A 27,194-nucleotide genomic window follows, 5' to 3' on the forward strand; every position below is an offset into this window, starting at 1 on the left:
TGGGCAAAGGCAAGGACTCACAGTCTGATGGTGTGGTCAAGCTGCAGTCAACCTGAAGCCTAAATCCCTGAAAGACCATATGGAGTAGAGTGTCCTATGACTTATTTTGGCATAAACAATTGAGAAGTAACCTGTGATAGCTTTTTTTTTTTTTTTTTTTTTTTTTTTTGTCAGCTTGACAGAAACTGGAGTCACCTGGAAGAAGGTGCCTCAGTTGAGGACCGGCCTCCAACAGGTTGGCCTGAAGGCAAGCCTGTGGGACATTTTCTGGGTTGGGGTAATGATTGATGTGGGAGGGCCCTGCTCACTGTGGGTGGTGCCACCTCTGGGTAAGTGATCCCGAGTTGTATAAAAAAGTGACCTGAGGGCCTGGCAGTGGTGGCGCAGGCCTTTAATCCCAGCACTCGGGAGGCAGAGGCAGGCGGATCTCTGTGAGTTCGAGACCAGCCTGGTCTACAAGAGCTAGTTCCAGGACAGGCTCCAAAACCACAGAGAAACCCTGTCTCGAAAAACAAAACAAAACAAAAAAAAGTGACCTGAGTGAGCCAGGAGAACTATAGTGTTCCTCCAATGTCCCTGCTAAGGTTCCTGTCTCCAGTTCCTGCCCAGGTTCCTTCCCTCACTGTTGGTCTATGACCTGGAAGCATAAGATCAAGTAAACCCTTTCTTTTCCAGGTCGCTTTTGGTCAGTGTTTTCTCACACAACAGAAACCCTAAGACATTCACAGAACCATCCTGCCAGCCGGCCTGCCTGCCGCCTTGTTTTCTGAGAGTCTGATATTAGCTTGGAGCTTGCTGAGTAGACTAGGCAGCTGTCCAGGGAGTCCCAGCAATCCTCCTGCCTCCAGCTCCTCAGTGATGGGATTATAAGAGCGTGTGGCCAGGCCTGAACCCTTCCTGTGGGTGCTGGGGACTGAACTCAGGTTCTGCACTTGCAAGGCAAGCAACTTTACCAACTGAGCCCCGATGGAATACATGTCTAATTCTAGAACTCCGGTGTGGGAGGCTGGCTGAGTTTTAGAAGCATCATTTCTGTCTTGGATCTCTCAGGGATCTGATCCACTCTGACACTGATGCTTAGGTTATTTTCTGTTCTGTCTTTGCTCTGGGGTCGCACTTCTTGGGAGTCTGTGTGGAAGTGAATTCTTCTGAAATCTAACCTTCCCTGTGTGGGACTCCCCAGTCCTTTTCTGAGAAACTGGTGATATGGGTCCCCACACTTCCTCTCTCTCCCTGCTCCAGTAGCTGACGTGGAACCTTCCTTACATCCTCCTTCAGCCTCAGTCCCACGTTTCCTTTCTACCAGCCCGAGAGGGTCCTGCAAGGTTCGATCCCTGGCTGTCCTCTCTCTGAGCGTGGCAGCAAATCTCAGCAGTCGGCTGCGGTGGGCCGGGACTAGTTTTCTAACCTTCAGGAACATGTCTTAACATGCCCAGCCCTGGAACTGGAGAGGTGGGGCTGCTTCATGCAGGGAGGTGGGGACGTGATGGCACACACACTATTTGCTGTGGGTGCAGGAGGGACAAGGAAGGCGACAGAGACCCCAGATAGCCTAGGGATACCCCACCCTGCAAGCTTGAGATGGCAGCAGACCAGAAGATGGTATGTATCTTGTGACATGTATCGGGTGATGACTGCTTTTGTTTGTGTGTCTGTGTGTGCTTGGGGGTCAGGTACTGTGCATGTGACTTTACCCATTTGTAGGGGCTGAAGGGGTTCTCCAACCGTGTGTCTGAGTTCAAGTGCAAGGCTAAGCTTGTTTGTTAGAAAGCCTGAGTTATCCTAGACTTACTAAATATTTGTTGAGTACTTCTGTGGTGCTCTGGGAAGCCAGAAGTTATTTTAAAAATCTCCCCAACGTCAACAGGACAAAGGCACAGGAGGTCACAGTGCTCAGCAATTCACTCCAGGCCTTTATTAAAACTGTGTTCTCCCAAAGTAAACAGACAGACAATGTCACGTCTATCTGAAAGGCCTGGAGGCCAGAGGGAGTTGAGCAGTTGGACATCCTGTGCTGGCCTGTGACAGCCCAGCCCTGGGAAGACCTGGGTACAGGGAGGAGATGGCGCAGGAGCTGGGATGTTTGGGAGAGGTCCTGAGGACCGATTCCAGCCCTGGCTTCAATCCAGAGCCAGGCTGTCGAGGGGATTAGAAGGGTGCCCCGTGCCCTTCTCAGACTTCCATCCCCCACCATAGAGGAGAGGCCTGTCCTCCTTAGGTCAGCTAAATCAGAAGAGGAAGACGGGGCATGTCTGGGCAGTGATTTCTAGCATCCAAGAGCAGGAGATGAGAGAATTCACAGCTCCTCCAAAGCAGGATACGATTCTTTTAACAGATTTCTGTTGAGATTAAAGGCTCCATTCCCTGCCTTTGAATTTTTTCTTTCTGTTCTTTTTGTTTTGAGAGAGGGATCTGTTTTTGGTTTTGAAGCAGGGTCTTTTGTAATCTAGGCCAGCCTCAGACTTGCTATGGGGAGCTGGGGATAGCCCTGATGAATTACCGTTCCTCCTGCCCCCTGCCACCTGAGGGCTCAGATCACAGGCACATACCCCCCAGTTAATGCAGTACTGGGGAATCGAACTCAGGGCTTCGTCAACGTTAGGTAAGCTCTATTAAGGGAGCTACATCCCCAGATCTATCTGATTGGTTGTGATGGGGTGTCAAGCAGCTCAGGCTGATTTTGTAAACCCTGCCTCCCAAGTGCTGGGATTACAGACGTATCTCACCATGCCCAGCTGAGATGGGGGTCTTGCTAAGTAGCCCATGTGGCCAGGTTGGACCACGTAACAAGACTGTCTGAAGAAAACCCCCAACAGCTGTGCAGGATGGGTCAGACCTACAGTCCCAATTCTCAGGAAGGAGGTTAAGGCAGGAGAATTGCTTTGAGTTTGAGGCCACCTTGGGCTACACAGCAAGACATTGTCTCAAAAATGCCAAAGCAGAGCAAATAAAACTGATTAGGAAGCAAAACAAAACAAGGCGGGAGGTGGGAGCTGATGACAACTCACCTCTGGTCTGTCAGGAGCAGCAGTAGGCATTTTGGAAATGTCCTTTATGGATGTCATATCCGTGAACTGTCTGGAACGGAGGGCTATTAGGCATTTTCCTCGTTTTGGATCCACAAATAAGATGCCCAGAAATAAGAGAGCTCTGGATAGCGCCCCAAGACCAAGCAGGCGCCATTCCTTGGCTGTGTGGTCTGAATCGGTTCTGGGCCTCTCTGAGCCTTTGTTTCTCCATTGAGGTATATGCTGGCTGTGTGAAAAAATATCCAGATGCTGGCTTCCACAGAGGCGAGGGGGAGGGCTGCAGTTTTCCCTGGTAACTGGTGCCCCTTTCTGAGAACTGGACCTAGTCTCCTCCCTTTCTGAGGCAGTGGCAGCAAAACCTTGGCATCCTTCACTTCTTTAGACCCAGTTTCCTTATCTCTGAGACGATAAGAGCATGTTCTGAACCCAAAGATGCTCTGTTGGGGTGTCTGAGAGCCTCAGATGCTTCTGGGAAAGAGGGCCTACCGAGGGAAGAGCTCCGGGAATAGTGGGATTTCTGGGAATTTCAAAGAAAGTCTCGTCATTTTTATCATGTACGGATTTTGTTGTTCTGAGATGGTCTCCCCGTGTAGCCCAGACTGGCCTTGAACCCATCACACTCTTCCTGCCTCAGTCTCCCAAGTGTGAGCATTCTTGTCCTTTGCCATCATAACTCAGCTTAGATATTGATTTATCTATTTATATTTGAAACAGAGTGTCACATATATCTCAGGCTGGCCCCCATTTGGCTAAGTAGCTGTCAACAATGACGTTGAACTCCCAATTCTCCTGTCTTCACCTCCCCAGCACTGTTATTACAGACGTGAACCCGCATGTCCAGTTTATGAGGTACTGCGGATCCCACCTAGGGCTTCCAGTAAGCTGGGCAAGCACTATACCTACTGACCCACCTCCCCAGACTCAGGTTTTTATTTGCTGACATCATCTAAGGAACAGACCCTTAAACGCTCAGCCTTAACCCATGTCTATGACTCCGTTGGTGGGGTAGGCGACCAGCAAACAGTCAGGTATCTGGGGGGAGGGGACGGCGCGCCCTCTTGCCGCGCGCGGGTTCGGGCTGTCTGGAGCCTAGTCAGGCGCGGGCTTAGTTTCCCGGAGGGGAGGGCGGGCCAGCGCGTCCCGGGGATGGGTGAAGGAGCGGCTGGTCCTGCCTCCGAGGCGGGCCGGGGCGGGGCGGGAACCGATGCTATAAGAGGGTTGCTCGAAGCCAACCGCAGCAGTCGAGCGGTGTGAGCTGCTGTATTGTCACAGTCGAGGGGAATCGGAGCCAGGCGCCAGACACAGAGTCACTGCGATATCGAGACATTCGGAGGTGAGGGCGAAGGGGCAGGGAACAGTGGTTTACCGGGGACAGCTCTGCGCTGAATCCCACATGTCCCCAGAAGTGTTTGTGTGCGGTTGTGTGCAGGGATGGGTGTGTCACTGGTGTGTGTGTCTGTGTGTGCCCGCCAGATAGATTCAAAGGTGTGTTCGCGGCAGGTGTATGATGGGTGTGGGTCTGAGCGTGACCGTCGTGGCCATCGCCTTTGTATGTTTTGAGTGTAGCGAGGGTCGGGCTGTGTCGCAAAGTCGGCATACAGAATCCGAGTTCCAGGACCAGGGATGGCAGTCACCCTCCCAGTTCTTGCAGACCCGGCCGGACCTGGCTGACGGGAATCCACTGCTCAGAGCTCGCTTCTTGCTGCCAGTGCTTTTAGGGATTCCAGGTGCGGCTCGCCAAAGGCGTGAGAACGTAGCCGGTGTCCCGAGAGAGGCCCGGGGTGGCGGGGACAAGCTGCGGGGAGTCCATCTGTGGTCCGGCACAGAGCGGTTGGTTTTCCGATCCCCCGGGTGCCGCCCGGTCCCGGGTCGGTGTGGTCCAGGTGTCCTGCTCCGCAGTAGCCACTACCCCGCTGGGCGCTGAGGTCAGCGCGGGCTGTGTCCTCCGCCCTCGGGAACGTGCCTGGGCACGTCCTGGAGGACAGGCAAGGAGGTGACTCATTGTGACAAGGAGACCCCCGGGCACCGGATTGAGATCAGGATCGCACCCCAGCTGGGGATGGATCAGTGGTAGCCCAGAAGCCCCCTTCTCTGCCCGGGCAAAGCCTGGTCCCTGCCCCTGTCCCCTCCCCCGCGCGGCACAGTGACCTATTTGGCGGGCACAGTATGTTCCCAGGGAACACGGGACACGGGGAGATCCTGGACACGGTGTCCGGTCCCCGCTCGGTGGCGCGCCCTCGGGGACAGGGAGTTTGGGCGGTCCCTGTCTACACTGCCAGTCCGGGAAGCGCAAAGGGTCCCACCCACCGCACCCACCACGGCGGGGTCCAGTGGCCGCTGGGCGCGAGAGGATACCGCATTGCAGAGCAGCGGGGATCCCCGGGGAGACTTGCTAGGTGCCGTACATCAGACTGGCGTCCCCAGACCTAGTCACACCCGGTGTAGGAAGATGACTGGGCCGGGCCAGGCTGAGTGCACCGAGTAGGGCGCATCCATCCCACTTGGAGCCCTTGGGGAAGAGGGCCACACTTGCCCTGATCCTGCGGTATATACTCGGGCTTTGGTTTGGCATTTGGGGGCGCGCTGGCAGCTTCCTCTCTTCCCATTCCTCTACGTCGCGTTTCAGCGAGGACACTCGAGCGGTTTTTGTTGTCCTCGCCCTCATCTATTTTTATTTTCCAGGGATCTGACTCATCGCGTGCTTTGGGCGTGGAGATCAAGGTGGAGGGGGCCAGAGCTAAGAGTACTTACTTTGCTCTCCCCCTCCCCTCCCCTCCCTTCCCCTCCCCTCCCCTCCCTTTCCCTCCCCCCCCCTCTCTCTCTCTCTCGCGCGCGCGCGCGGGTGTGCGTGCGAGTGTGTGTGTCTGTGTGTGTGTGCGCGCGCGCTCGCGCACTGGTTTCCCAACATAGGCGGGAGTTTAGGAAGCCCGGGCTCATCGTGACGTGTTTTGCGGCTCAGGGTCCCCCTCCTTTCCTCTCCCCTCCTCACCCCAGGGTGACGTGCAGCTCCGGTGCCCATGCAGTTTTGGCGGGCGGGCAGTGCTGGGCAGGAAACTGACTCACCATGCCTGGCTCTGCCTACGCGCCGCCCACAGTGCGCCGTTTCCCGGGAGCACAGCGCCCCCTCCCGGCTGCGGTGGGAGCAGCAAGGCCGGCTGTGCACGGCTGTGCGCGGGTCCCAGTGCCACCCGCGCTGCCACCCCCACTGCGGCTTAGAGAGGCCTTCGCTGACTGGATTGTGTTTAGGGAATTAAAATATGGATGATGGCCAGCGAGGGAAGACGTTGCCTTTGTAAAATGAGGGCTTATGAAAGAAGTGGTTTTGAACAGGGTGCGGAGCGGACTTTGTGGGAGGCGTGGCCCCGAGAGTCAACGTGGGGAGCGGCCCCTGTAAGAGATTCTGCTCCTAGGAGCAGGGGACTATGCAGATTCCCGACAGAGAGTTAGCTGGGCTCTTCCTCGTGCCTAAGGAGCACTGAGACTATTGGTGTTCTTTTTCGTTCTCTGGCCCCTATGAGTTGCCCTCTGGGGAAGGGCACAAAACTTGGGCTTGGACTCTGTTTGTCTGAGGAAATAAGCCCTGGTTCAAAAAAATCTCTCTCTCACGCACGCACACGCGGCGTGAGACAGGTTTTACTATGTGGCCCCGGACTGCCCTTGACTCACAGAGGTCCTCCCGCCTCTGGCTGGAGCGTTGGGATTAAAGGTGTGTGCTGTGACAAGGAACCTGACTAATGTTTTCAAAAACTCCCAAGTGATTCAGCTGGATCTCTGTGGCTATGACCCTTAAAATGAGAGGGAGAGAGAACTGTTCCATACTAGAACAAATGGAAGTGGGTTCAGACCGCGGCTATGCCACTTGTGAGCCCTGCGACTTTGGGACACCTTATTTAACTCCTGAGCCTTGTGGTTAGCTCTGCCTAAAAGGAGGTGATAGTGCCGTCTATTGACAATAGGTGTAGAGACTCATGACTGCCATCCCTGGGGGACGACTGTGAGTTCAGGCCAGCTTGGCCTACATAGTGAGCCCTTACCTCAAATAAATCAAAGGGGATGGGGGGAGACAGAAAGGAAAAAGAACTAATGAATACAGCCATTCTTTAGGAGGATTGGCAGTCGTAAACCACTTAGAGCAACCCTTGCACTAACAAGGTAAATATTCCCCAAATTCTGCCTGTAGGCAGAGGCCATCTGAGGCTCTTTCCACAATGCCAAGGAACCCCTTTCATGGGCGGTGGGCATCTGTCTTGGTCCTGTGTTTTGTTTGTTTGCTTGTTTTTGAGAACAGGGTCTCACTATATAGTCCAGCCTGGTCTTGAACTCACGGAGATCCTCTTGCCTCTGCCTCCCATGTGCTGTGGTCCTGTGTTTTGGGGAGGCACTGCATTTTACTTATATTTTGAAAGAGTCTCTAGCCTACAATGCTGGCCTCGTTCCCCCTGTAGTAGCCAAGGTTGACCTTGAACCTCCGCTTTGCCTCTTTCTCCAGAGAGTTATGATTACAGGGTGCGTTGCCACACCCGGTTTTACAGAGAGTGTCTTGTTTGCTAGGCCCAGGTTTTTACCATCTCAGCCCCCGGCCTTTGGGGGCGAGTTTCTTCATCTCTTCTGGCTTCTTACCATACTTTGATCTGAGTGCCTACTACTCTTCCAACCCTGGGCAAACTCATCCTGAGGAGCTGAGGGTATATGTGGTGAAAGCCTAGGAAGCTACAGGGTAGACTTTGCAAGCTCAAAGGCTGGAGGGCTGGACGGGTGCCCAGGAGAATCTAGTCCCTCCTTAGGACCGGCATCCCTTAGTATTGGAGTCAAGCCAGAACAGGCAGGAGTGGCCTGGGTCCCTCAGGTATCTCGGGTATCTCTTGTTCCCTCAGCCAAGCCACCTTTGATTTTCTGTGCCTGTAAAACGGGTTCCTTGGGCACAGGCAGCAAGCAGGTCTGGGAGGTGTCTAGACTATAGATTGTACGATCCGCCTGGCAGGATGTGGCTTAGCCTGGGAGAGAGCCCTGGCATCCTTAGGAAAGGCCTCCAGCAGATAGCACCTGCCAACTGCGGTCTGGAGGAGGTGCCCAGGAGGGGTGAGGAGGCAGCTCTGTCAGAACGGGGTCAGAGAGTCATGTTATCTATCTGTTGCTTCCATTTCCCAGGGTCACCTACACTAACTTAGTTCCTCCTCGTATCTGCTCTCAAATAGAGCCCAGAGATGTTAAGATACATATTTGGGGCCACCCAGCAAAGCCTTTTCTGACCCAGGCAGTCTGGCCCCAGTGGTTTTTTTTTGTTTTTGTTTTTGTTTTTCTTTTTGGAGACAGGGTTTCTCTGTGGCTTTGGAGCCTGTCCTGGAACTCACTCTGTAGACCAGGCTGGCCTCGAACTCACAGAGATCCACCTACCTCTGCCTCCCGAGTGCTGGTATTAAAGGCGTGCGCCACCACCGCCCGGCTGGCCCCAGTGTTCTTGCCTCTCTCCCAGTCACCTTGACAGCCACCAGAGCACACTGCCACAGCTACGCTAAAAAATCCCAGAGACACCGAGCGCTTTTTAACTGTGTGCTGAATAGCAGCGCCAATGCTGGTTTAAGCGTCTTATCCCAAAGTCCAGGCACTTGGGATTGGCTGGGTGGAATTAGCAGCAGCAGGATAGGGGACTGAGGGCTGGCCCAGCTGCCAGTGGCGTGGGGGGTGGGGTGTGTTTGGGAAACCATCATATTTGGGGTGTTCACACCCGTGAAGGACACGTTAGCACAAAACATTGATTTTAGCCGTTAGTAGCCCTGGTGTAAACAGGACTGTGACCCCTACTTCTGCAGTGCATTGGCCTCTGTGGACATCAGCTGTGACCTTGACTTGCAGGGCTGGCTGAACTCAGCGCCCACTTTGGGTCTCTTGGTGAGGCGGGTTCTACTAAGCGGTGGGAAAGCACCTGGGAGGAAAGAGAGGGGTCAGGAAGTTGTGCGGTTCCCACAGTGACCTGGGTCTTCTTGTGTTTCAGCCACAGGCACCAACCACCATGTCCGATCCCAGTGATGTCCGACCGGTCCCACACAGGAGCAAGGTGTGCCGCCGTCTCTTCGGACCCGTGGACAGCGAGCAGCTAAGCCGCGACTGTGAGGCGCTCATGGCCGGCTGCCTCCAGGAGGCCCGAGAACGGTGGAACTTCGACTTCGTCACCGAGACGCCTCTGGAGGGCAACTATGCCTGGGAGCGTGTTCGGGGCCTAGGGATGCCCAAATTCTACCTGAATCCTGGGTCCCGTGGCCGTGATGACATGGGAGGGGACAAGCGGCCCAGCACCTCCTCTGCCCTGCTGCAGGGGTCAGCTCCGGAGGACCACGTGGCCCTGTCGCTGTCCTGCACTCTGGTGTCTCATGCCCCTGAGCGGCCTGAGGACTCCCCGGGTGGTTCTGGGACGTCTCAGGGCCGAAAACGGAGGCAGACCAGCCTGACAGGTAAGGATGGGTATAGGGAGGTAGAATCCTGCAGGAGATCTGGGGAGGGGAGGCCCCCTGCCGAGGGTCACACAAGTCTGCAGCCCTTCGCGGCTGGCTGATGTGGGTGGGTGGGTACTAATACTCCGGGCTCTAGAAAACAGTGCTTTAGAGCAAAGCCTTCCGCAGAGAACATTCCAGTCATTCCCCAGCACCAAGCCTTTCTTGCCTTCCTACTGTAGGTGTGGGAACCCGGGGCTTAGAGGTGGTAAAGAGGACACAATAACAACTAAGCTGACAGTCACGTGAACCAGGCATTTTACAGTCACAGGACCCAGGCATCTTCTTTGCAGTGACGGGAATGCTCAGAGGAGGGTGGGGTTTGGCGGTAGAGCACTGGCCTAGAACCCACCCGGGAAGCTGGGGGTGTGCCTTTGCCATAGCTGGCTGGAGTATCCAGTTCACACCACAGGTTCCATCCCCGGTATTGCCAAATAAGTAAATAAGAGGCGGGGCTAGAGAGATGGCTCAGCAGATAAGAGCACTTGCTGCTCTTGCAGGGGCCCTGAGTTTGATTCACAGCACCCACGTGGCTCACAATCTAACACCCTCAAACTTTGTGATCTGGGCAGGTGGAGGAGGCCCTCTGACTGTGGGAGGTGCAGTTCCCAGGGCTCCCCCCACCTCCCAGTGTGGCCTCCCGTTGGGCTCCGGGGAAGGGTGTCCTTCCCCCTCTGCCTCCCTCTGCCTCTGACCCGACACTTGTTTTTCTCTCCACAGATTTCTATCATTCTAAACGCCGGCTGGTCTTCTGCAAGAGGAAGCCCTAACGTGCCCACAGAAGCCTCACCCTCTTCTGCAGTGGCCGGGAGGCCCCTTCCCCACCTCTGCCTTAGGCTTTCCTCCACTTGTGTGTCTTAATTATTATTTGTGTTTTAATTTAAACTTCTGTATATACTCAGCCTGCCCTCCCCCCTCCAGCATTAGCATTATTTAAAAGAACTAAAACGGTAGGACGGTCACCCCTTAGTGCGGGGATTTTTATTATGTAGACTATTATTTAAACCCTCCTCAGCCCAAACTCCGTGTTCCCTATCCTGAAGGGCCAGTCGGACTGGCTTCATGCCAGCTGCACCCTCCTCCACCCACCCCCAACCCCCCTCCATCCCCTGTCTGGGTGATGCTCTCCCTAAATGACCTGGTTCCCTGCCACCTGTCTCAAGAGGGTGATCCTCAGACCCGAATAGCACTTTGAAGGAGGGCCAGCTGAGTGGGACTGTGGGGTCTCCTTGTTACCTCTAAGGCTGGCCAGGGTGATGGTGAAGTGGTCACAGCCTAGAACAGGAATGAGACTTAGCCTGGTTGGGACCCAGCTGTAATGTCCTGACCCTTGATACTCACTCAGACTTGTAAAGACAGGGAATGCCTCCCACTCTGGTCCCCTTTGCCTCCCCTGTGGGTCTCTCTGCCAGTTGCCCCTCTATTTTTGGGGGTTCACCCGGCACTCAGCAGCTCTCCCCTCTCCAGATCCTTGCCCCCTCCCCAATACCCCCAGGAGGCATCTCTGGGCACCGGTAAGGGAAAGGGGTACACTAAGTAGGGTTCCCTGGTTCTACCTCAGGCAACTCCAGTGATAACCACCTTCCTTGTGGTTCTAGGGTGGTGAGATAGGCCAGGCCTCCCAGAGCAGCGAGCACCCCTGTGGTACCAGTGTGTGGTGGGGACCCTAGTTGCTGAAGTCATCAGTGACCTCTCCCGTCTCTTAGAACTTTGAGCAGCAGAAATACAAGGAGCCAATCAAGATAGCGCCTCAAGGGCTAAGCAATCTAACAGGAGACCAAGAATGGTGACTGACCCTTACCCAGGACTGAATCCCCATGGATGCCAAAGCACTTACAGAGTCTGACCCCAAACACCCTGTTTCTGTAACATCCTGGTCTGATTGTTTGCCCTTAGCCCCCCACGAAGATGTATTTTGGCCGCCTCCCTGTTTCCACTCAGACTGTCAACCTTCCAAGAGCAGGGACCATGTCCTGCACTGTTCCCAGTCCCACCCCCCACCCCCAAAGCAGGTGCTCAATAAATATTTCTTGATGACTTGTGATGATTTGCCATTAGAACATGTGGGGAGGGTTTGCTGTGAGTGTGTGTGTGTGTGTGTGTGTGTGTGTGTGTGGTGTCTGGCTCCAACTCAAGGGCACACTCATGCAATCATATTCCCTCCCCCCCCCCATGGGAATTGAACCTGCATTCTTTAGCCTGACAGGCAGGAACTCGCTCCGCCCCTGAGCTGTAGCCCCGCCCCTTCGCTTTTCATTTTGAGACAAGGTGAGTAGGGTTTTTTTTCCCCCATTTGGGAAAAGGAATGTTCTTATCTTCAATTTAATTTTACAGAAATGGTTCTTTGAAGATTTTTGTAAATTATATTTTATTTACGTGTGCACATACACACGTGCTACAGCAGGCTGTTCTCAAGGGGGTTCTGAATCAAATTCAGCTAGTCAGAATCAGTGGTAAGTATCTTCACCCACTGAGCTATCTCACTGACCTCAGAAATATTTCAAATTAATTTTTAATAATTTATCTTATTCCTCAATATTTTATGCATATGTATAATGAACTTTAGTTCTTTTTTACTTCCTATGTTACTCGATAAGTTGCCTAGATGGGGCTTGAACTTGTGGCCCTGCTTCAGCCTCCTGAGGGTTACAGGACTGTTATCAAGTCAGCTGCCCTTAGAATTAAAATAATTTTGTGGGTCAGCAGGGTGTCACTTGAGTGTGACCCCGAGGACCCAGATGACGGAAGGGGTATCCGACTCATGCAGGTTCTTCTCTAGTTGTCTGACTCCACAGTATATATATGTATATATATGCTCACACACACACATATGTTGAGTAGTTGTATGTCAATTTGACACAAGATAAAGTCTTCTGAGAGGAGGGGAACTTCAATTAAGAAAATTTCCCCATAATATCAGGGTATAAGCAGGTCTTTAGAACAGTGGGTTTTTTTTAAATTAATTTTTATTTTACGTGCATTTGTGTTTTGCCTGAATATATGTCTGTGTGAGGTGTCAGATTCCCTGGAACTGGAGTTACAGACAGTTGTGAGCTGCCATGTGGGTGCTGGGAATTGAACCTGGTCCCCAGGAAGAACACTGAGCTATCTCTCCAGCCCTTAGCACAGTGGTTCTTACCCTTCCTAATGTTGCGTTTAATATGGCTCCTCATGTTGTGGTGACCACCAACCATAAAGTTATTTTCATTGCTACTTCATAACTAATTTTGCTACTGTTATGGATCAGGATGTAAAGACCCGTGTTTTCCAATGGTCTTAGGTGACCCCCCAGAGGGCTGCAACCCACAGGCTGAGAAACACTGCTGTAGATCATTTTCTTAATTGGTGATCAGTGGGGAAATGTCCAGCCTGTCTTAGGGTTTCTATTGCCATGAAGAGACACTGTGACCATGACCACATGGGGCTGGCTTACAGTTCAGAGGTTTAATCCATTGCCTTCATGGTGAGAGGTGTGGGGCAGGCAGGAAGATAATGGTGCTGGAGGAGCTGCAAGTCCTACATCTTGATCCACAGAAGCAACTGTGTGTCACACTGGGCATATCTTGAGCATAAATAGACTTCAAAGCCCACCCCCATAGAGATTCACTTCCCCCAACAAGGCCACACCCACTCCAACAAGGCCACACTTCCTAATAATGCTACTCCCTGTGGGACAAGCACTCAACCACCTGAGTTTATGGGGCCATACCTATTCAAACTACCATATTCTACTTCCTGGTCCCCATAGGCTTGTAGCCATAACGTAATACAAAATGAATTTAGTTCAACTTCAAAAGTCCCCATAGTCTATCACAGTCTCAACAATGTCTAAAAGTTCAAAGTCTCTTCTGAGATTCCTGCAATTTCTTAACTGTGTTCCTCTATAAAATCAAAATCAAAAAATAGATCACATACATCCAACATATAATGAACAGGGTATACATTACCATTTCAAAATGGAGGAAGAGGAGGATAGTGAGGAAGCACAGGACCAAAGCAAGATCAAAAACCAGCTGGGAAAACTCCGAACTCGGCACCTCCATGTCTGATGTCAAAATGCTCTTCAGATCTCCAACTCCATTCAGCTTTGTGGACTGCAGCACGCCTCTTTCTCTTGGTTAGCAGCTCTCCTTGACAGGGATCCCATGACTCTGGCATCTCCAACACTGGGGGTCTCCAGAGCAACCCAGGTTTTGCCTTCACAGCGTCATACAACGACCTCTCTGGGCCTCCATTTAGGGACACCCTTCACATACCTGGTCTCAGCATCTTTCCTTAGTCTTGGAGGGAGACTCCATAACTCCTTTCTTGTATCCTTGACTCTAAAGCCAGAACCACATGGCCAAAGCTGCCAAATTGTGCTGCTTGCTGAGGCTGGAACATGGCCCTCTTGTTCAATTCTATCTTCACCAGCTTTCTGTTTTCCACGGTTCCCTCCACTACCTAAGCTTAGCTGTCCTGGAACTCCATCTGTAGACCAGGCAGGCCTCATATTCAGAGATCTGCCTGCCTCTGATTTCCAAGTGCTGGGATTAACCTTGTGTCCCACCACATCCAGCTCTAAGATTTTCTTTAATTCCTTTTCACAAATTGGAAATTTAGCTGGTAAGGTCTTGCCCTGAGGTCACCACTCCCTTATTCTATTCAACAACCAGCTCTTCTCTAATCTGTTTCTCTCCTTGAACACAGGTTCTAGCTCCATTCCACTCCTGGTGCCCTTTTCTCCTCAATCTGTGTGTTTTGTATGTTTCCTTGCTCAGCTTGGTCCTTGTCATTATAAATCTTCTTAAGAATGGACACCAGTAACCACATGACGGTGTCTATGCTAGGCTGTTTTGAGATTTCCTCTGCTAAGGCAATTAATTCAAAGCTCTTTACTTTAGCTTCAGGTAGATTTTTGGAAAGGGCAAAACCAGCCACATTCTCCACCAAACTATCACAAGAACTGTCTTTAGGCCACATATTAAAATTCCTCTCCTCTGAAACCTCTTGAGCCAGACCCCCACTGTTGAAATCACCTCAGCACCACTGTCTTCCATGCTCCCACTAGTGTGACCCATTACACAGTGTTTAAAGCATTCCACTGCTTTCCTAACACAAAGTCCCTGAGTCCACATTCCTCCAAACAAAAACATGATCAGGCCTATCACAGCAGTACCCCAGTCCCTGGTACCAACTTCTTTCTTAGGGTTTCTGTAGCTGTGAAGACACACCATGACCACAGCAACTCTTATAAAGGAAAACATTTGCCGGGTGGTCATGGCGCATGCCTGTAATCCCAGCACTTGGGAGGCTGAGGCAAGCAGAGTTCAAGGCCAATCTCATCTACAAAGTGAGTTCCAAAACAGCCAGGACTGTTACACACAGAAACCCTGTCTCCAAAATCCAAAAACCAAACAACATAAAAATCAAAACACAAAGCAAAATTAATTGAGGCTGGTTTATAGTTTCTTCATGGCAAGAAGCCTGGTGGCATGTAGGCAGACATGTTGCTGGAGAAGGAACTGAGAGTTTTACATCTTGATCTGTATGCAGCAGATGCAACTGTGTACCATGCTTGAGCATATATGAGACCTCAAAGCCCACCCCCACAATGACACACTTCCCCCAACAAGGCCACACCTACTCTAACAAGGCCACACCTCCTAATTGTGCCATTCCCTGTGGGTTGAGCATTCAAACACATGAGTTTATGGGGGCCATACCTATTCAACTACCATACAGTCGTTGTGGGTGGTGCCATCCCTGGACTGGTGGTGCTGGTTCTATAAGAAAGCAGGTTGAACAAGCCATGGGAAGCAAGCCAGTAAGCAGCACCCCTCCATGGCCTCTGCATCAGCTCCTGTCTCCAGGTTTCTGTCCATGTGAGTTCCTGCCCTGATGAACAGTTCTGTAGAAGTTTAAGCTGATAGACTCTTTTCCTCCCCAACTTGCTTTTGGTTTTGGTGTTTCATCACAGCAATATAGACCCTAACTAGAACAAAATAAATATAAAAATATTGACTATAATTTGGTTTTTCTATTTATTTTATGTGTATGAGTGTTTGTCTACATGTATATCTGTGTGCCATGTATGTTGCCTGCAGAGGTCAGAAGAGGGTGTCAGATCCCCTTGTACCCGCAGTTTAGATGGTTGTGCACTGCCATGTGGGTGCTGAGAACCAAACCCAGGTCCTTTGCAAGAACAAGTGCTCTTAACTATTGAGCCATCTCTTCAGCTCCTCTTGTATTTTGAGACGGGGTCGCTGGTTTCCAATCAGCCACTGTAATCAAGGCTGTCCTTGTGCTCTGAGCCTCCTGCCTAGCTGTCTTAGGTGGTTTTTTTTTTCCCATTTCAACTAACCTTTATGGTTATATCCTCTACTTTACAGATGAAAAAATAAAAAACAAAAAAACCCCACAGCAACAAACTGAAGTCCCAGCATGAGGTCTCGCTCCTAGCTCAGAGTATCAGAGCCCTGATATCTACCATGAGGTCTGCAGGTCACACAGCCTGCTTGTTACCCCTAAAAGGAGAAGTGGTGACCCTTCCACGTAGGGACTCATGGGGACCAACTGTGCCACTCTGAAATCTTTGATGTAACTCTAGGTTTCTCAATATTCCGGAAAAGGCTGCCAGATGCTATCTGGTCCCTTCCCCTCTGGGCTTGCCACCCACCCAAGCTTCTGTTAGACATATTTTGGAACTGACAGCTGGAGGCAGGGACCCTGGGAGCTCTCTCTGCTGTACCCCAGAACGACCGTGTCTGCGTCAGGGATTACCAGACTGTGACGTGAAGTCAAGCAGTTATGAGGAAGCAAAACTGTGCCTGGAAGCCGCGCTAGCTGCAGGGTGGTCTCAGGGCCTCTTCTCTTGATTTATCAATCCCATTCTGTAAGATTTGATTCCCAAGTCCAGCAACACTGGACTTGAAAACATTTATTATTAGTATTTGTTGGTTTTAATTTTTATTGCCTGGTTCGCATGAGGCCTTCTACCACACGGTGGGAGGAGAGAACTGACTCCTGCAAGTTGTCCTCTGACCTTCACATGTGAGCTGTGGCATAACACACACCTACACACACACACCTACACACACACACACACACCCTATACCTACACACATACTTACACACAGAGACACACCTACACACACACACACACACACACCTACACACACACACACCCACACACACACACCTACACACACACCCACACACACACACCTACACACACACACACACACCCTATACCTACACACATACTTGCACACAGAGACACACCTACACACAGAGACACACCTACACACACGCATACATCTATACTTACACACCCACACCCACATACACTCACACACCTACACCCACACACACACCTACACCCACACACACCTATACCTACACACATACTTACACACAGAGACACACCTACACACAGAGACACACCTACACACATGCATACATCTATACTTACACACACCCACCCACATACACTCACACACCTACACCCACACACACACCTACACCCACACACACCTATACCTACACACATACTTACACACAGAGACACACCTACACACACGCATACATCTATACTTACACACACACACCCACATACACTCACACACCTACACCCACACACACCTACACCCCCACACACACCTACACCTGTTGTGAGGAACGACGGGCCGCTTCCTGCTGCCTGGCTCCCAGCCACTAGCTAGCTTTACCCCCAAAATAATTACACGGAAACTGTATTCTTTTAAACACTGCTTGGCCCATTAGTTCTATCCTCTTATTGGCTAACTCTCACATCTTGATTAACCCATTTCTAATAATCTGTGTAGCACCACAAGGTTGTGGCTTACCAGAAAGGATCTTAACCTGTGTTCAGTTTGGAGAGGAGAGCTATAGCATCTGCCTCACTTCCCTTCTTCCCAGCATTCTGTTCTGTCTACTCCATCCACCTATGTTCTGTCCTATCAAAAGGCCAAGGCAGTTTCTTTATTACCAATGAAATTAACACATAGACAAAAGACCTACCTATATCATACATCCCCACACACCTACAAACACACACACACACACACACACACACACACACACACACACACACACCTTCCACCCCTCCATACATCCACACACAAGTATTTGCATACAGAAAATAAATTAACAGTGTAATTTGTTTGTTGTTTTTTTCAAGACAGTGTTTCTCTGTGTAGCCCTGGCTATCTCGGAACTCGATCTGTAGACCAGGCTGGCCTCAAACTCACAGAGATCCTCCTGCTTCTGCCTCCCGAGTGCTGGGATTATATATGTGCACAATCATCATCAGCTGATAAGTGTAATGATTTTTTAAAAACATCTAAAACTTATATCCACCTGGGATGATTTTGAAATTAGAAGGCTCTGGCTTTGGGGTCCTCACCCAGCCTCCCAAGGGCTAATAAAACATAATTTCTTCACTCATGCTTGAATCTATTGCTATCTACTTTGTCCTTCCTTCTCCTTTTTTCTTTTCTATACCTGAGACAAAGCCTAAGCATGTAGTCCAGGCTGGCCTTGAACTCAGGTCCTCCTGCCCCACTCAGGTTCTGAGTACTAGCGTGGCAGCTGAGCAGCACCCCACCTGGTTCATTCCCATCATCCATAGCGCATTCACCTGTCTTCATGCTCCTCTGCCACACTGTTCTCATGATAGTGGCTCTGCAACATATTTTGATATTAGCTTATGTCAGACTCCTCAGAATGGAGTCTGACATAAGCCTCCTCTCTAGTCAAACAGGCTGTCCTTGAGTGAGAACCGGAGGTGAGGAGGGGTATTTTCTGCATCAGAGAAACCACACTGTAGCCACAGTGGTTTCTCTTGACCTTCCTCCTGGACTGAGGCCCAAGTTCTGGCCTCGTTACTATGGGCTGAGTGTGGAACATACCAGGACCCTGGGCATCAGATGAGACAGAGAAAGTACAGCCAGGGCCCCTTTCTACGGGAAGTTCCCGAGATGATCGCAGGAGATGGGCAGCCAGGGAACGGAAAGGGGCGGTTGAGCAAGAGACAAGACTGTTGACAGTTGCAGAGTGCGTGGGCTCTGTGGGCCGCAGTCACCAGGAGCTCCGGACTGCAGACGGCAGCCTCTGAGAGGTGGGAGCGGCTGCAACAGGCAATGCTGCTGCTTGGAGGGGCTGGGGGCGAGGGGAGAGAGGTAGTACAGGCCCCTTCCTTCCTTCCTTCCTTCCTTCCTTCCTTCCTTCCTTCCTTCCTTCCTTCCTTCCTTCCTTCCTGACAGGGTCTCCCTGGTAGCCTTAAACTCAAAGAGATCCATTTACCTCTGCCTCCTAAATTGGGGGATTAAAAGTATATACTGCCAAACCGTATTTTTTTTTTTGAGATGGGGGTTTTTAATGTAGCCTAGGCTTGCCTTGAACTCACCACATAGTCAAAGATGACCTTGAACTCTTGCGCTTCCTGCCTCCACCTCTGGGGTGCTGGGGTGCTGGGGTGCTGGGGTGCTGTGGTTATACCGCCCAATGTGGCTTTGGTACTTCAGACTGTCTGGCAGAGAGGCCCAGGCTGTGGGTGTCCTCTCCAGTGAGTGTTACAAGATGGTGAACTTGTAACACTGGCCAGGTCTTCTAGCTTCTTGGACACTAGAAGTAAGTGAAGTGGTTTCTCTAGTAGTAAGTGAAGGCGGGGAGAAGGCTGCCAGAACAAGTCACTAGGACTAGGTGACTCTCGGGGTCATTGGCCATGACCATTACTGGCCTTTCCTAAGGTAAGTTTCACGCTGAGCTGACTCAGTTTCTTAGCCCTCTGTCACAGGGTTGGGGGAATACGAGGCCCTGCTCCTACTGTGGCCCCCGCGCCTACATTCTTGTTGGAAGGGAGGCCTCAGGGTTCTGTTAGCTAAAACCCATGGCTGTTCCATTGTGGAACCCGGTCCTGAAGGTGGCTGAGAGCAGGCCTCATTGGCTGCTGCCGGGTTTTCTTCAGGTTCTAGGAGGTTTTTCAGGAGAGTAACGTGAGAGATCCCTGGGAGCTGAGGGGCTGCGTGTGTTTTACAGGGGGGTGAAGGGTCTCTCTCTGAGCAGGGTGTGTGTGCAAGACACTAGGGCGGAGACAGTGCATGGACTGAGAACACTCTGCAGCTGATGCTAAAGGTTCCTGTTCTGGCTCTGGGTGCCTGCAAACTGGTTGTTTGCTGTCACCAAAGGAAGGGTGAAGGGTATTGTCTAAGAGCAGAGGGGATTTGGATGATAACTGAAGAGAGAGAGAGAGAGAGAGAGAGAGAGAGAGAGAGAGAGAGAGAGAGAGAGAGAGAGAGGAACAAGGAGGAGAAGGGGGAGGAGGAGGGAGGGAGAGAGGGAGAACACATACCTTCATGGACTCAGCAAAGGAGGTCCCCACCGTCTCTCTCAGTGACTATTCCTGCCCATGAAAGTGTCACAGACTGATTTAGGCTATGCTGTAAGGGAATGGGGTGGTGACTTACAGACATGTCTTGACCCATGGTAACCAGTGCTCTGACACTGGAGGCCTCGCTGGCTGCAGGGGACAGGCGAACTCCCTTCCCTGGACCTCCTGATGGTCTCGCCACTGAGATCCCTGCCTAGTGGAGCTAAGAAAAGTGACCCCAGTTGCCGCCTTCCTATGAAGTGTGGGGTTTGGGGAGCAGGGGGATGCTAGGAACACTGCAGAGGGGAGTCCTCCTTTGGCTGTGAGAGCCTGGCTTGCAACACTTACTCTTCTCTGGAGGGCTCTCCCCCAGCATGGGCTCTGTGGGGAGTCTTATCTAACTGTTCTGTGTGCTCACCAGCTTGCAGGAAGTACTGCGAAACTGCCCTGACTTTCTGAGCTCAGGGCCAGCCCTTGCTGCCCTGGAAGCACAGCTGGCTCACATCTGGACGGCAGGGAAATCTTTGTCTCTTCCTAGGGCTGCTTCCCTGGGCATCCATGCCCCCTCCCCAACTGCAGCCTCATGACTCCAGAAATTGCCTTGGGGGCACCCATCCTGGGTGAGATGGCAGCCAGTTTCCGTAGTTTTTGGTTGGAACCCAACTACGACACCCAACTGCTATAGGGACCATTTTGAACCCCACCCATACCAATGACATCACCTCTATGGTCATTGCTACTTTTACCGAGCATCCCTGAAGGCCAGGCACGGTGCTTGGTCAGAGTCAACAAATATTTGCTAAGCGCCAGCTGTATGCCAAGCACTGGTTTAAAGTTCAGGAAAAGGAGATTTGAATCTATAGGACAAATGAGTGGAATACGTTTCAGGGATGGAAACTAAAGTGGAACCAGAAAGGGGGTACAGTGAGTGGAACCAGAAAGGGGGTGCAGTGAGTGGAACCAGAAAGGGGGTGCAATGAGTGGAAACAGAAAGGGGGTGCAATGAGTGGAACCAGAAAGGGGGTGCAGTGAGTGGAACCAGAAAGGGGGTGCAGCGAGTGGAACCAGAAAGAGGGTACAGTGAGTGGAACCAGAAAGGGGGTACAGTGAGTGCAGCCAGAAAGGGGGTACAACAAGTGGAACAAGAAATGGGGTGCAGCAAGTGGAACCAGAAAGGGGGTACAGTGAGTGGAACCAGAAATGGGGTGCAGCAAGTGGAACGAGAAAGGGGGTGCAGTAAGTGGAACGAGAAAGGGGGTGCAGTGAGTGGAACCAGAAGGGGTCTTGCTGCGGGGGGAATGATTTCAATGTCAGTTATTATGGTTAATCCTCGCGTGATTCTGGTGGTAGATGTTAGTCTGATATTTTTATCTTGCGCCTGCATGCACGTGTATATGTGTGTGTGTGTGTGTATCTCTGTGTGTATCTGTGTGTGTGTGAGAGACAAGGTCTCACTCTGGAGAATAGGCTGGTCTTGAACGCACAGTGATCTTCCTGTCTAAGATTGCCCAGGAATTGTTGGCAGGCATTGCTACATCCAGATAATTCTCTCCTTCTAGCGAGGAAACTGAGGCACGGAGTCGGGGAGTGGGTAAGCTACTTGCCTGAGGCTGCTTGCTTAGAGATCAGCAGGGAAGGAGGTCCACTGAACTGCAGAGTGTTCTGACATCACTCTCCTCATGGAGCCTCCCTTCCCTCCTCTCTAGGCCACGAGGGTGGCCCCACCCTCTGCTGGTACCTGGGCTCTTTCCTTGACCCTAACAGCCGTGGAGGGCCACGTGGTCACGGAGGGAGGGGCTTTCCTCTAGGGGATGTTGCAGGGAGGTAGACAGTGGCTTTCTGGGAGTGCACAGATGTGGCCCAAGGAGGGGCACATGCCCATCACTGTGCAAGGGAGCAGCGTAGGGTGACATACGTGGCAAATACTGGTGACATTCAGGCAGCTGAGTGCAAGGACATCCCCCAGAACCGTTCTTGCTTGTTTCCCTTCAAGCCTTTCCCTAAAGGCTTTGGGGTCTACAGAATCAAGGCAATAATACTGTGACCAACACACTGTGAGATGGGGACACTTTGCCCCTCACCTGTCCCATGGCACCCACTCTTTCTGTTGTCTGTCTTTATTGTAACCATTGGAAGGCAGACGGCAGGATCATAACTCAGCCCTCTCTATCAGGTATCTTTGCCGTTGATGCTCTGAGACAGGGAATTACCATGTAGTCCTGGCTGATCTGGCCTGGAACTCACTGTGTGGACCAGGCTGGCACTGAACTCACAGAGATCCTCCTGCCTCTGCCTCTTGAGTGCTGGGATTAAAAGTATGTGCCACCATATCTGACTCGATAGATGACTTTTAAAAGAGGGTTCAATCATGACTCAGCATGACGGGTCACCTCATGGGAGCAATGGTTTCCAGACACAACCTATGTTTGCATTTCCCTAGTTGTTCCCTCCAAAAAAAAAAACTTTAAGAAAGTCACATTTTGTGTGTGTGTGTGCCTGTACACGTGCGCATGTGTGTATGTGTGTAGGTAAATGAGCAACCTACAGGATCAGTTCTCTTCTTTCACCAGCGGGTTCCTGGGGCTCAAACTCAGGTCATCATGCTCAGTGGCAGGTGCCTTTGTCTCTGCCGGGCCACCTCACCCGCTTTTTCATTTGTCTTTTGGAGCAGGGTCTGTCTATGTAGTCTAGGCTGGCTTCGAACTCACAGCGCTCCTCCTGCTTCATTGTGTATATGTGTGTGCGTGTGTGTGGTGTTGCATACACACATGTGAGTAGGTATGTGCATTCATGCACACACATGCATGGGCCAAAGAATGATGTCTTGTGTAGTCCTCTATTTCTCTCTGCCTTGATCCCTTAAGAAAAGGAACCTGGTCCGAACTAGAACTCACCATTTGGGCTATGTTGGCTGGCCAGCGAGCTCCAGTGTCCACCTGTTTCCTCCCCATCCTTGGGTTGAAGGTGTGCACAGCCCTTTCATGCAGCGTCGGGGATTTGAACTTGGGTCCTCATGCTTGCGCAGCGAGTTCTCTCACGCACTGCACCATCTCCTTGGCTCTGGCCTCTGGAGTGCTGAGACTACAGCTGTGCACCTCTGCACCAGGCTCCAAACACTTCTTTCCCCTCTCCTTTTGGCCAAGGAATCCAGTTAAGGATCGGGCATTATCTTTAAGTTCACTTCTTTTGAGTCTCTTATATGGGTCAGAGCTTACTTTCTTTCTTTTGTCGGTATTGGTGTATTCCGTCCGGGGTACAGGGTCTGCTTCTGCCTGCAGGATAAGCTTGGGGGAGAGAGAGAGAGAGAGCGAGAGAGAGAGAGAGAGAGAGAGAGAGAGAGAGAGAGAGAGAGCGAGAGAGCACTTTTGTTAAATTTGGGGCCTAGACAGGTGAGGGCTTGATTTCTCTGACCCCTGTGCTGCTGCTGTGTGGGCACTTGCCTCAGGAGAGGACCCACCGCTGTCATCTGTGCCCTGGGTGGGCCACCATTCCTACAGCGACCTTCTGATCTTCTCTTAGTATGTGACTTTTGGTCCCCGCAGAGCAGAGATATCTTTCCATCTCGGGCTCAGGTGGAATCTGCTTCCCTCTCCCATCCCTCTGCAAATGCTGTACACTTCCTCAAATACCAGCAACCTCCCGGAAACTCTGCTCATGTCCCGATACACTGGACGGCAGGGTCCCCCACAGTGCAAGGAGCCTATGCTCAAAGCATGGGGGTGCCCACAGAGAGGGCCTATGGGGTGGGAATGGAAGATGTTAGTTAGCTAGATGGGGTGATGCTTTGGGATGCAGGGAACCGGGATGGGAGGGAATTTGGTGTTCAGGGAACCATCAGTGGTTCTGCAGTGGTTCCCATAAAGAGTGAGGGCACAAGGAAGGGAAGAGAAAGGGACTGAGCCATGTAGGCCTTGAGAACTGGGGAGGCAGGGAAACTTCCGTTTATGTCAAGAAAGAAATGAGGGGCACATAGCACATAGGTTAGACAGGCAGTAACAGAAGATCACTAGGGCTGGCTTGCCGGCTGGCCTCGCTGAAAAACAGCAAGTTCTAGGTTCAGTGAGAAACACTCAGTGGAACAGGGCAGTTGGTGAGAACAAGGCATCTTGTGTCCTCCTTTAGCTTCTGAACACACATGAACACACACACATACACATATACATACATACATACACATACATACACACATACACAGATACACACATATACATACACATAATACACATACATACATACACATACATACATACACACATACACACATATACATACACACAATACACATGTACACACATACATACATACACACATACACAATATACATACACACAATACACATGTACACACATATACACACATACACATATACATGCATACACATGCATACATATACACACATACATACACACATATATGTATACCTACACGCACATACATACAAACACACATATGTACATATATACACACACACACACAGTGTGTTGAGAAGAGGGAAAGATGGGGGGGATGAGGTTGAGAGGAGATGACAATGGAGGCCACGATCAGTCACTCTGGTGCTGCTGGAGGGGAGGACCCGAGCTGGAGGGAACACAGCAAGAGACGTCCAGCAGTTCCTCCTGCCTCCAGACAACAGTCCCAAGGACTCCAGGTCTCTCCCAGGTTAGGAGGCAGGACCTTCCCTGTCACGAGTTCCTTCACATCGCTATCTGTAGAGTCTTTGAGAGGTCTGAGGACAGCTCAGGAGTGTTCCAGGCTGAGAGGATCTTCCACAGGGCGTAGGCCTAAGCAGGAAGACGTGTTGATCATGGTGTGTGGACCAGGCCTTGGGGGCTGTGCTCAGCAGACGGGTGCAAGGCTGGGGCTTTCTGCATTGTGGCCCATCACCCTCTTACTTCCCCTCTGTCCCCAGGTCAGAGGCACCATGGAGAATGGAAAGGGAGGGTTCAGAAAAGGCCGGAAGCTGGCGTCCAGTCGCCGGAGGCAGATACGAGAGCCAGCAGACGGTCAGGATGCCCCTGCGACTCCAGAGCCCATGTCCTGGCCCTCTCACTCCGAAGAAGAGCTGCAGTCCTTCTTCCAGGACTGTGGTGCCAGAGAGAGGGGCTTCGTCACCAGAGAGGACCTGGCGGTGAGCATGAGGTTCCTTCACACTTGGAATCCCTTTGTGCAGATTCTCAGGTTTTCCTATTTTAATCAGGGCTTAGTTTGCCTGCCTGTTCCCTTCTGCATCTAAATCAACTCTCAGAAAACATGAGAATTTGTTTATACTGACATGTAGGTGACTGCTGAGAATTAACAGATCATCCTTTCCCAGAAACATCTGCATTTTAATGAAGGAGAGGACTTTATGCCACCAAAGTAACTCACAAATGGTGCTGGGGGAGTCTTTTTAGCTAAGACATTGTTATTGTTGAGACAGGGTCTCTCTGTGCAGTCCTGGTTGTCCTGGAACTCACTCTGTAGACCAGGCTGGCCTCAAACTCACAGATCTTGATCTCTTGAGTGCTGGGAATAAAGGCGTGCGCCACCACTGCCCTGCTGTGAGAGAGATTTTTGAGACAGGTCTCCCTATGTAGCTCAGGATAGCTTCTAACTCTCAGCTCTCCTGTGCTCCCCAGTGCTGGGATGACAGGCAGGCTCCTCGCTACCTGATGGAGGTGTTTAGAGCAGGATGTTCAGACTGGGGAGCAGTCAGAGCACTAGGAACCAAAGCAGGTTGATGAGTGTGAACCTCGAGAGTGGCCACAGGACTGGGTTGCACTCAGAGTCTGAAAGCCTGGGGTCCAGACCAAGGTGGCTGAGGCTTACTCCTCATTCACGGCAAAAGCGCCTGTGTGGGTTGCTCTCTTGAGGGGTCTGCTGTTATTTCTGCGTGTCACTCCACACTCCATTTTGTCCTTTCCCTAGTAAGACTGTTACTATGGAGACCGGGCATGGGGCTCAGTTAAGAGAGTGCTTGCCTGGCATGCACAAGGCTCCAGGTTCAGTCTTTAGTCCCAGAAAAACCGGGCGTGGTAGCACACACCTGTGAGCCCCACACTCAGGAGGTGAAGGCAGGAGGCTCAGAAGTGTGTAGTCCTTGTTGGCCACACATCGGGCTATTTGTGTGCATGTGCAGGCGATGGGATGTACGCGCAGCACAGCACACGTGTGGAGGTCGGAGGGCAGCCTGTGTGCACCGGCTCTCTCCTTCCACGAGGGTTAAGCTCAGATTGTCAGGCTTAGAGGCAAGCGCCTTTACCTGGGGAGCTGTCTCACCAGCCAAAGAAGATCTTATCTCATTTATTATTAATTAACTAGGGATTACAGTAAAATGTCATGACTAGTGCCCAGAGCCTTGAGCTCGGATCCTCATAGGCAGCTTGACAGGAAGGTGTTAGGGGGAGATTGCTGAGTTCAATTAGAAAAAATGGCCCATGTCCAACAGCTCGTAAATCCTTGCCAGAAACTGACTTCATAGTTCCTAGACAAAACTCTTAAGTTACTGAGTGAGTTCAGTAAGTCTGGGACTTTTAAAAATAAGATTGTGTGTGTTCATGCATGAGTGTGTGTGTTAGTGCATGGGTGTGGTCGTGTGTGTGTTTGTGAATGGGAGTGTTTGTGTGCATGGGTATGTGTGTTTGTGCAAGGGTGTGTGTGTGTGTTCATGCATGTGTGTTTGTGTGTGGCGGGGGGGGGGGGACAGGGTCTCTCTTGCTTTTCCCACTGTGCGAGCTTCTGGCCAATTCTGTCTCGGTCTCCATCTAGCAGTAGAAGAGTTGGGATTACAGACAAGTTACCCAAATCTAGCTCGTTTTTACAAGAATTTCTGAGATCAAACTCAGGTCATCAGGTTGGCTTGGTAGTATGTGACAGACGTTCTGGGGAGGTGTAACACACACACACAGCGCTACAAGCAGGGACTCTACTGCAGACCAAGGTTCAACTTGGTTGAACCGATGAGTTTTTGTTGGGGTTCCTAACAGGAGCAGGGGTGACCAGGAAGCAGTTACGTCATCAAAGAGCCCACCACTGGTGACTCACAAAAGCTGTGAGCTCTGCCCAGTTTACGGGCAGTGGGATAGCCCAGGAATCTCGGCTCTGCTGCTGGCTGGAGTCCGTCTGTCTGTGGCCGTCCTCCCCCTCCCCCCGCTGCAGGGAGTTGTTTACCTCTTCAATAAAGCTGCTTTCCTAGACACGTGACTCAAACCAGGAGGTCTCATGACTTCCTCTGGGAGGAATGTTTAGATTGAGAATACATCACTTCACACCATGCGGAGCTGTCGCCTGGCCTGAGTCTAGGCTTTTCATCAAGAAGCCCATCTA

General features: G+C 51.4%; 2 protein-coding genes across 5 annotated transcripts in view; both read left to right on the forward strand.

Annotated features, from left to right (window-relative positions):
- The first annotated feature begins 1,490 nt into the window (after positions 1 to 1,490).
- Positions 1,491 to 11,559, forward strand: Cdkn1a (cyclin dependent kinase inhibitor 1A). 2 transcript variants are annotated; one of them, XM_075979721.1, is made up of 3 exons: positions 1,491 to 1,602; positions 9,022 to 9,478; positions 10,238 to 11,559. In XM_075979721.1, the coding sequence occupies exons 1-3, from the start codon at positions 1,582 to 1,584 to the stop codon at positions 10,285 to 10,287; spliced, it is 528 nt and encodes a 175-aa protein (XP_075835836.1). In that variant the 5' UTR covers positions 1,491 to 1,581; the 3' UTR covers positions 10,288 to 11,559. The 2 variants fall into 2 exon arrangements, with proteins under 2 accessions (XP_075835836.1, XP_075835837.1); XM_075979722.1 differs by lacking the exon at positions 1,491 to 1,602 and adding an exon at positions 4,165 to 4,362.
- Positions 11,560 to 18,514: 6,955 nt separating this feature from the next.
- The window catches only part of Rab44 (RAB44, member RAS oncogene family), a 33,823-nt gene continuing 25,143 nt past the window's right edge, over positions 18,515 to 27,194 (forward strand). For 2 of the 3 annotated variants that reach the window (XM_075979723.1, XM_075979724.1), the window contains exons 1-2: positions 18,515 to 18,638; positions 24,799 to 25,017. In XM_075979723.1, coding sequence (XP_075835838.1) covers positions 24,811 to 25,017 — 207 coding nt within the window. In that variant the 5' untranslated portion in view covers positions 18,515 to 18,638; positions 24,799 to 24,810. The remainder of the gene's footprint in view (positions 18,639 to 24,798; positions 25,018 to 27,194) is intronic. The other variant, XM_075979725.1, reaches the window with a different exon arrangement.

This window comes from Microtus pennsylvanicus, chromosome 7 (genome assembly GCF_037038515.1).
Source record: "Microtus pennsylvanicus isolate mMicPen1 chromosome 7, mMicPen1.hap1, whole genome shotgun sequence".
NCBI classification, from domain to species: Eukaryota; Metazoa; Chordata; class Mammalia; order Rodentia; family Cricetidae; genus Microtus; species Microtus pennsylvanicus.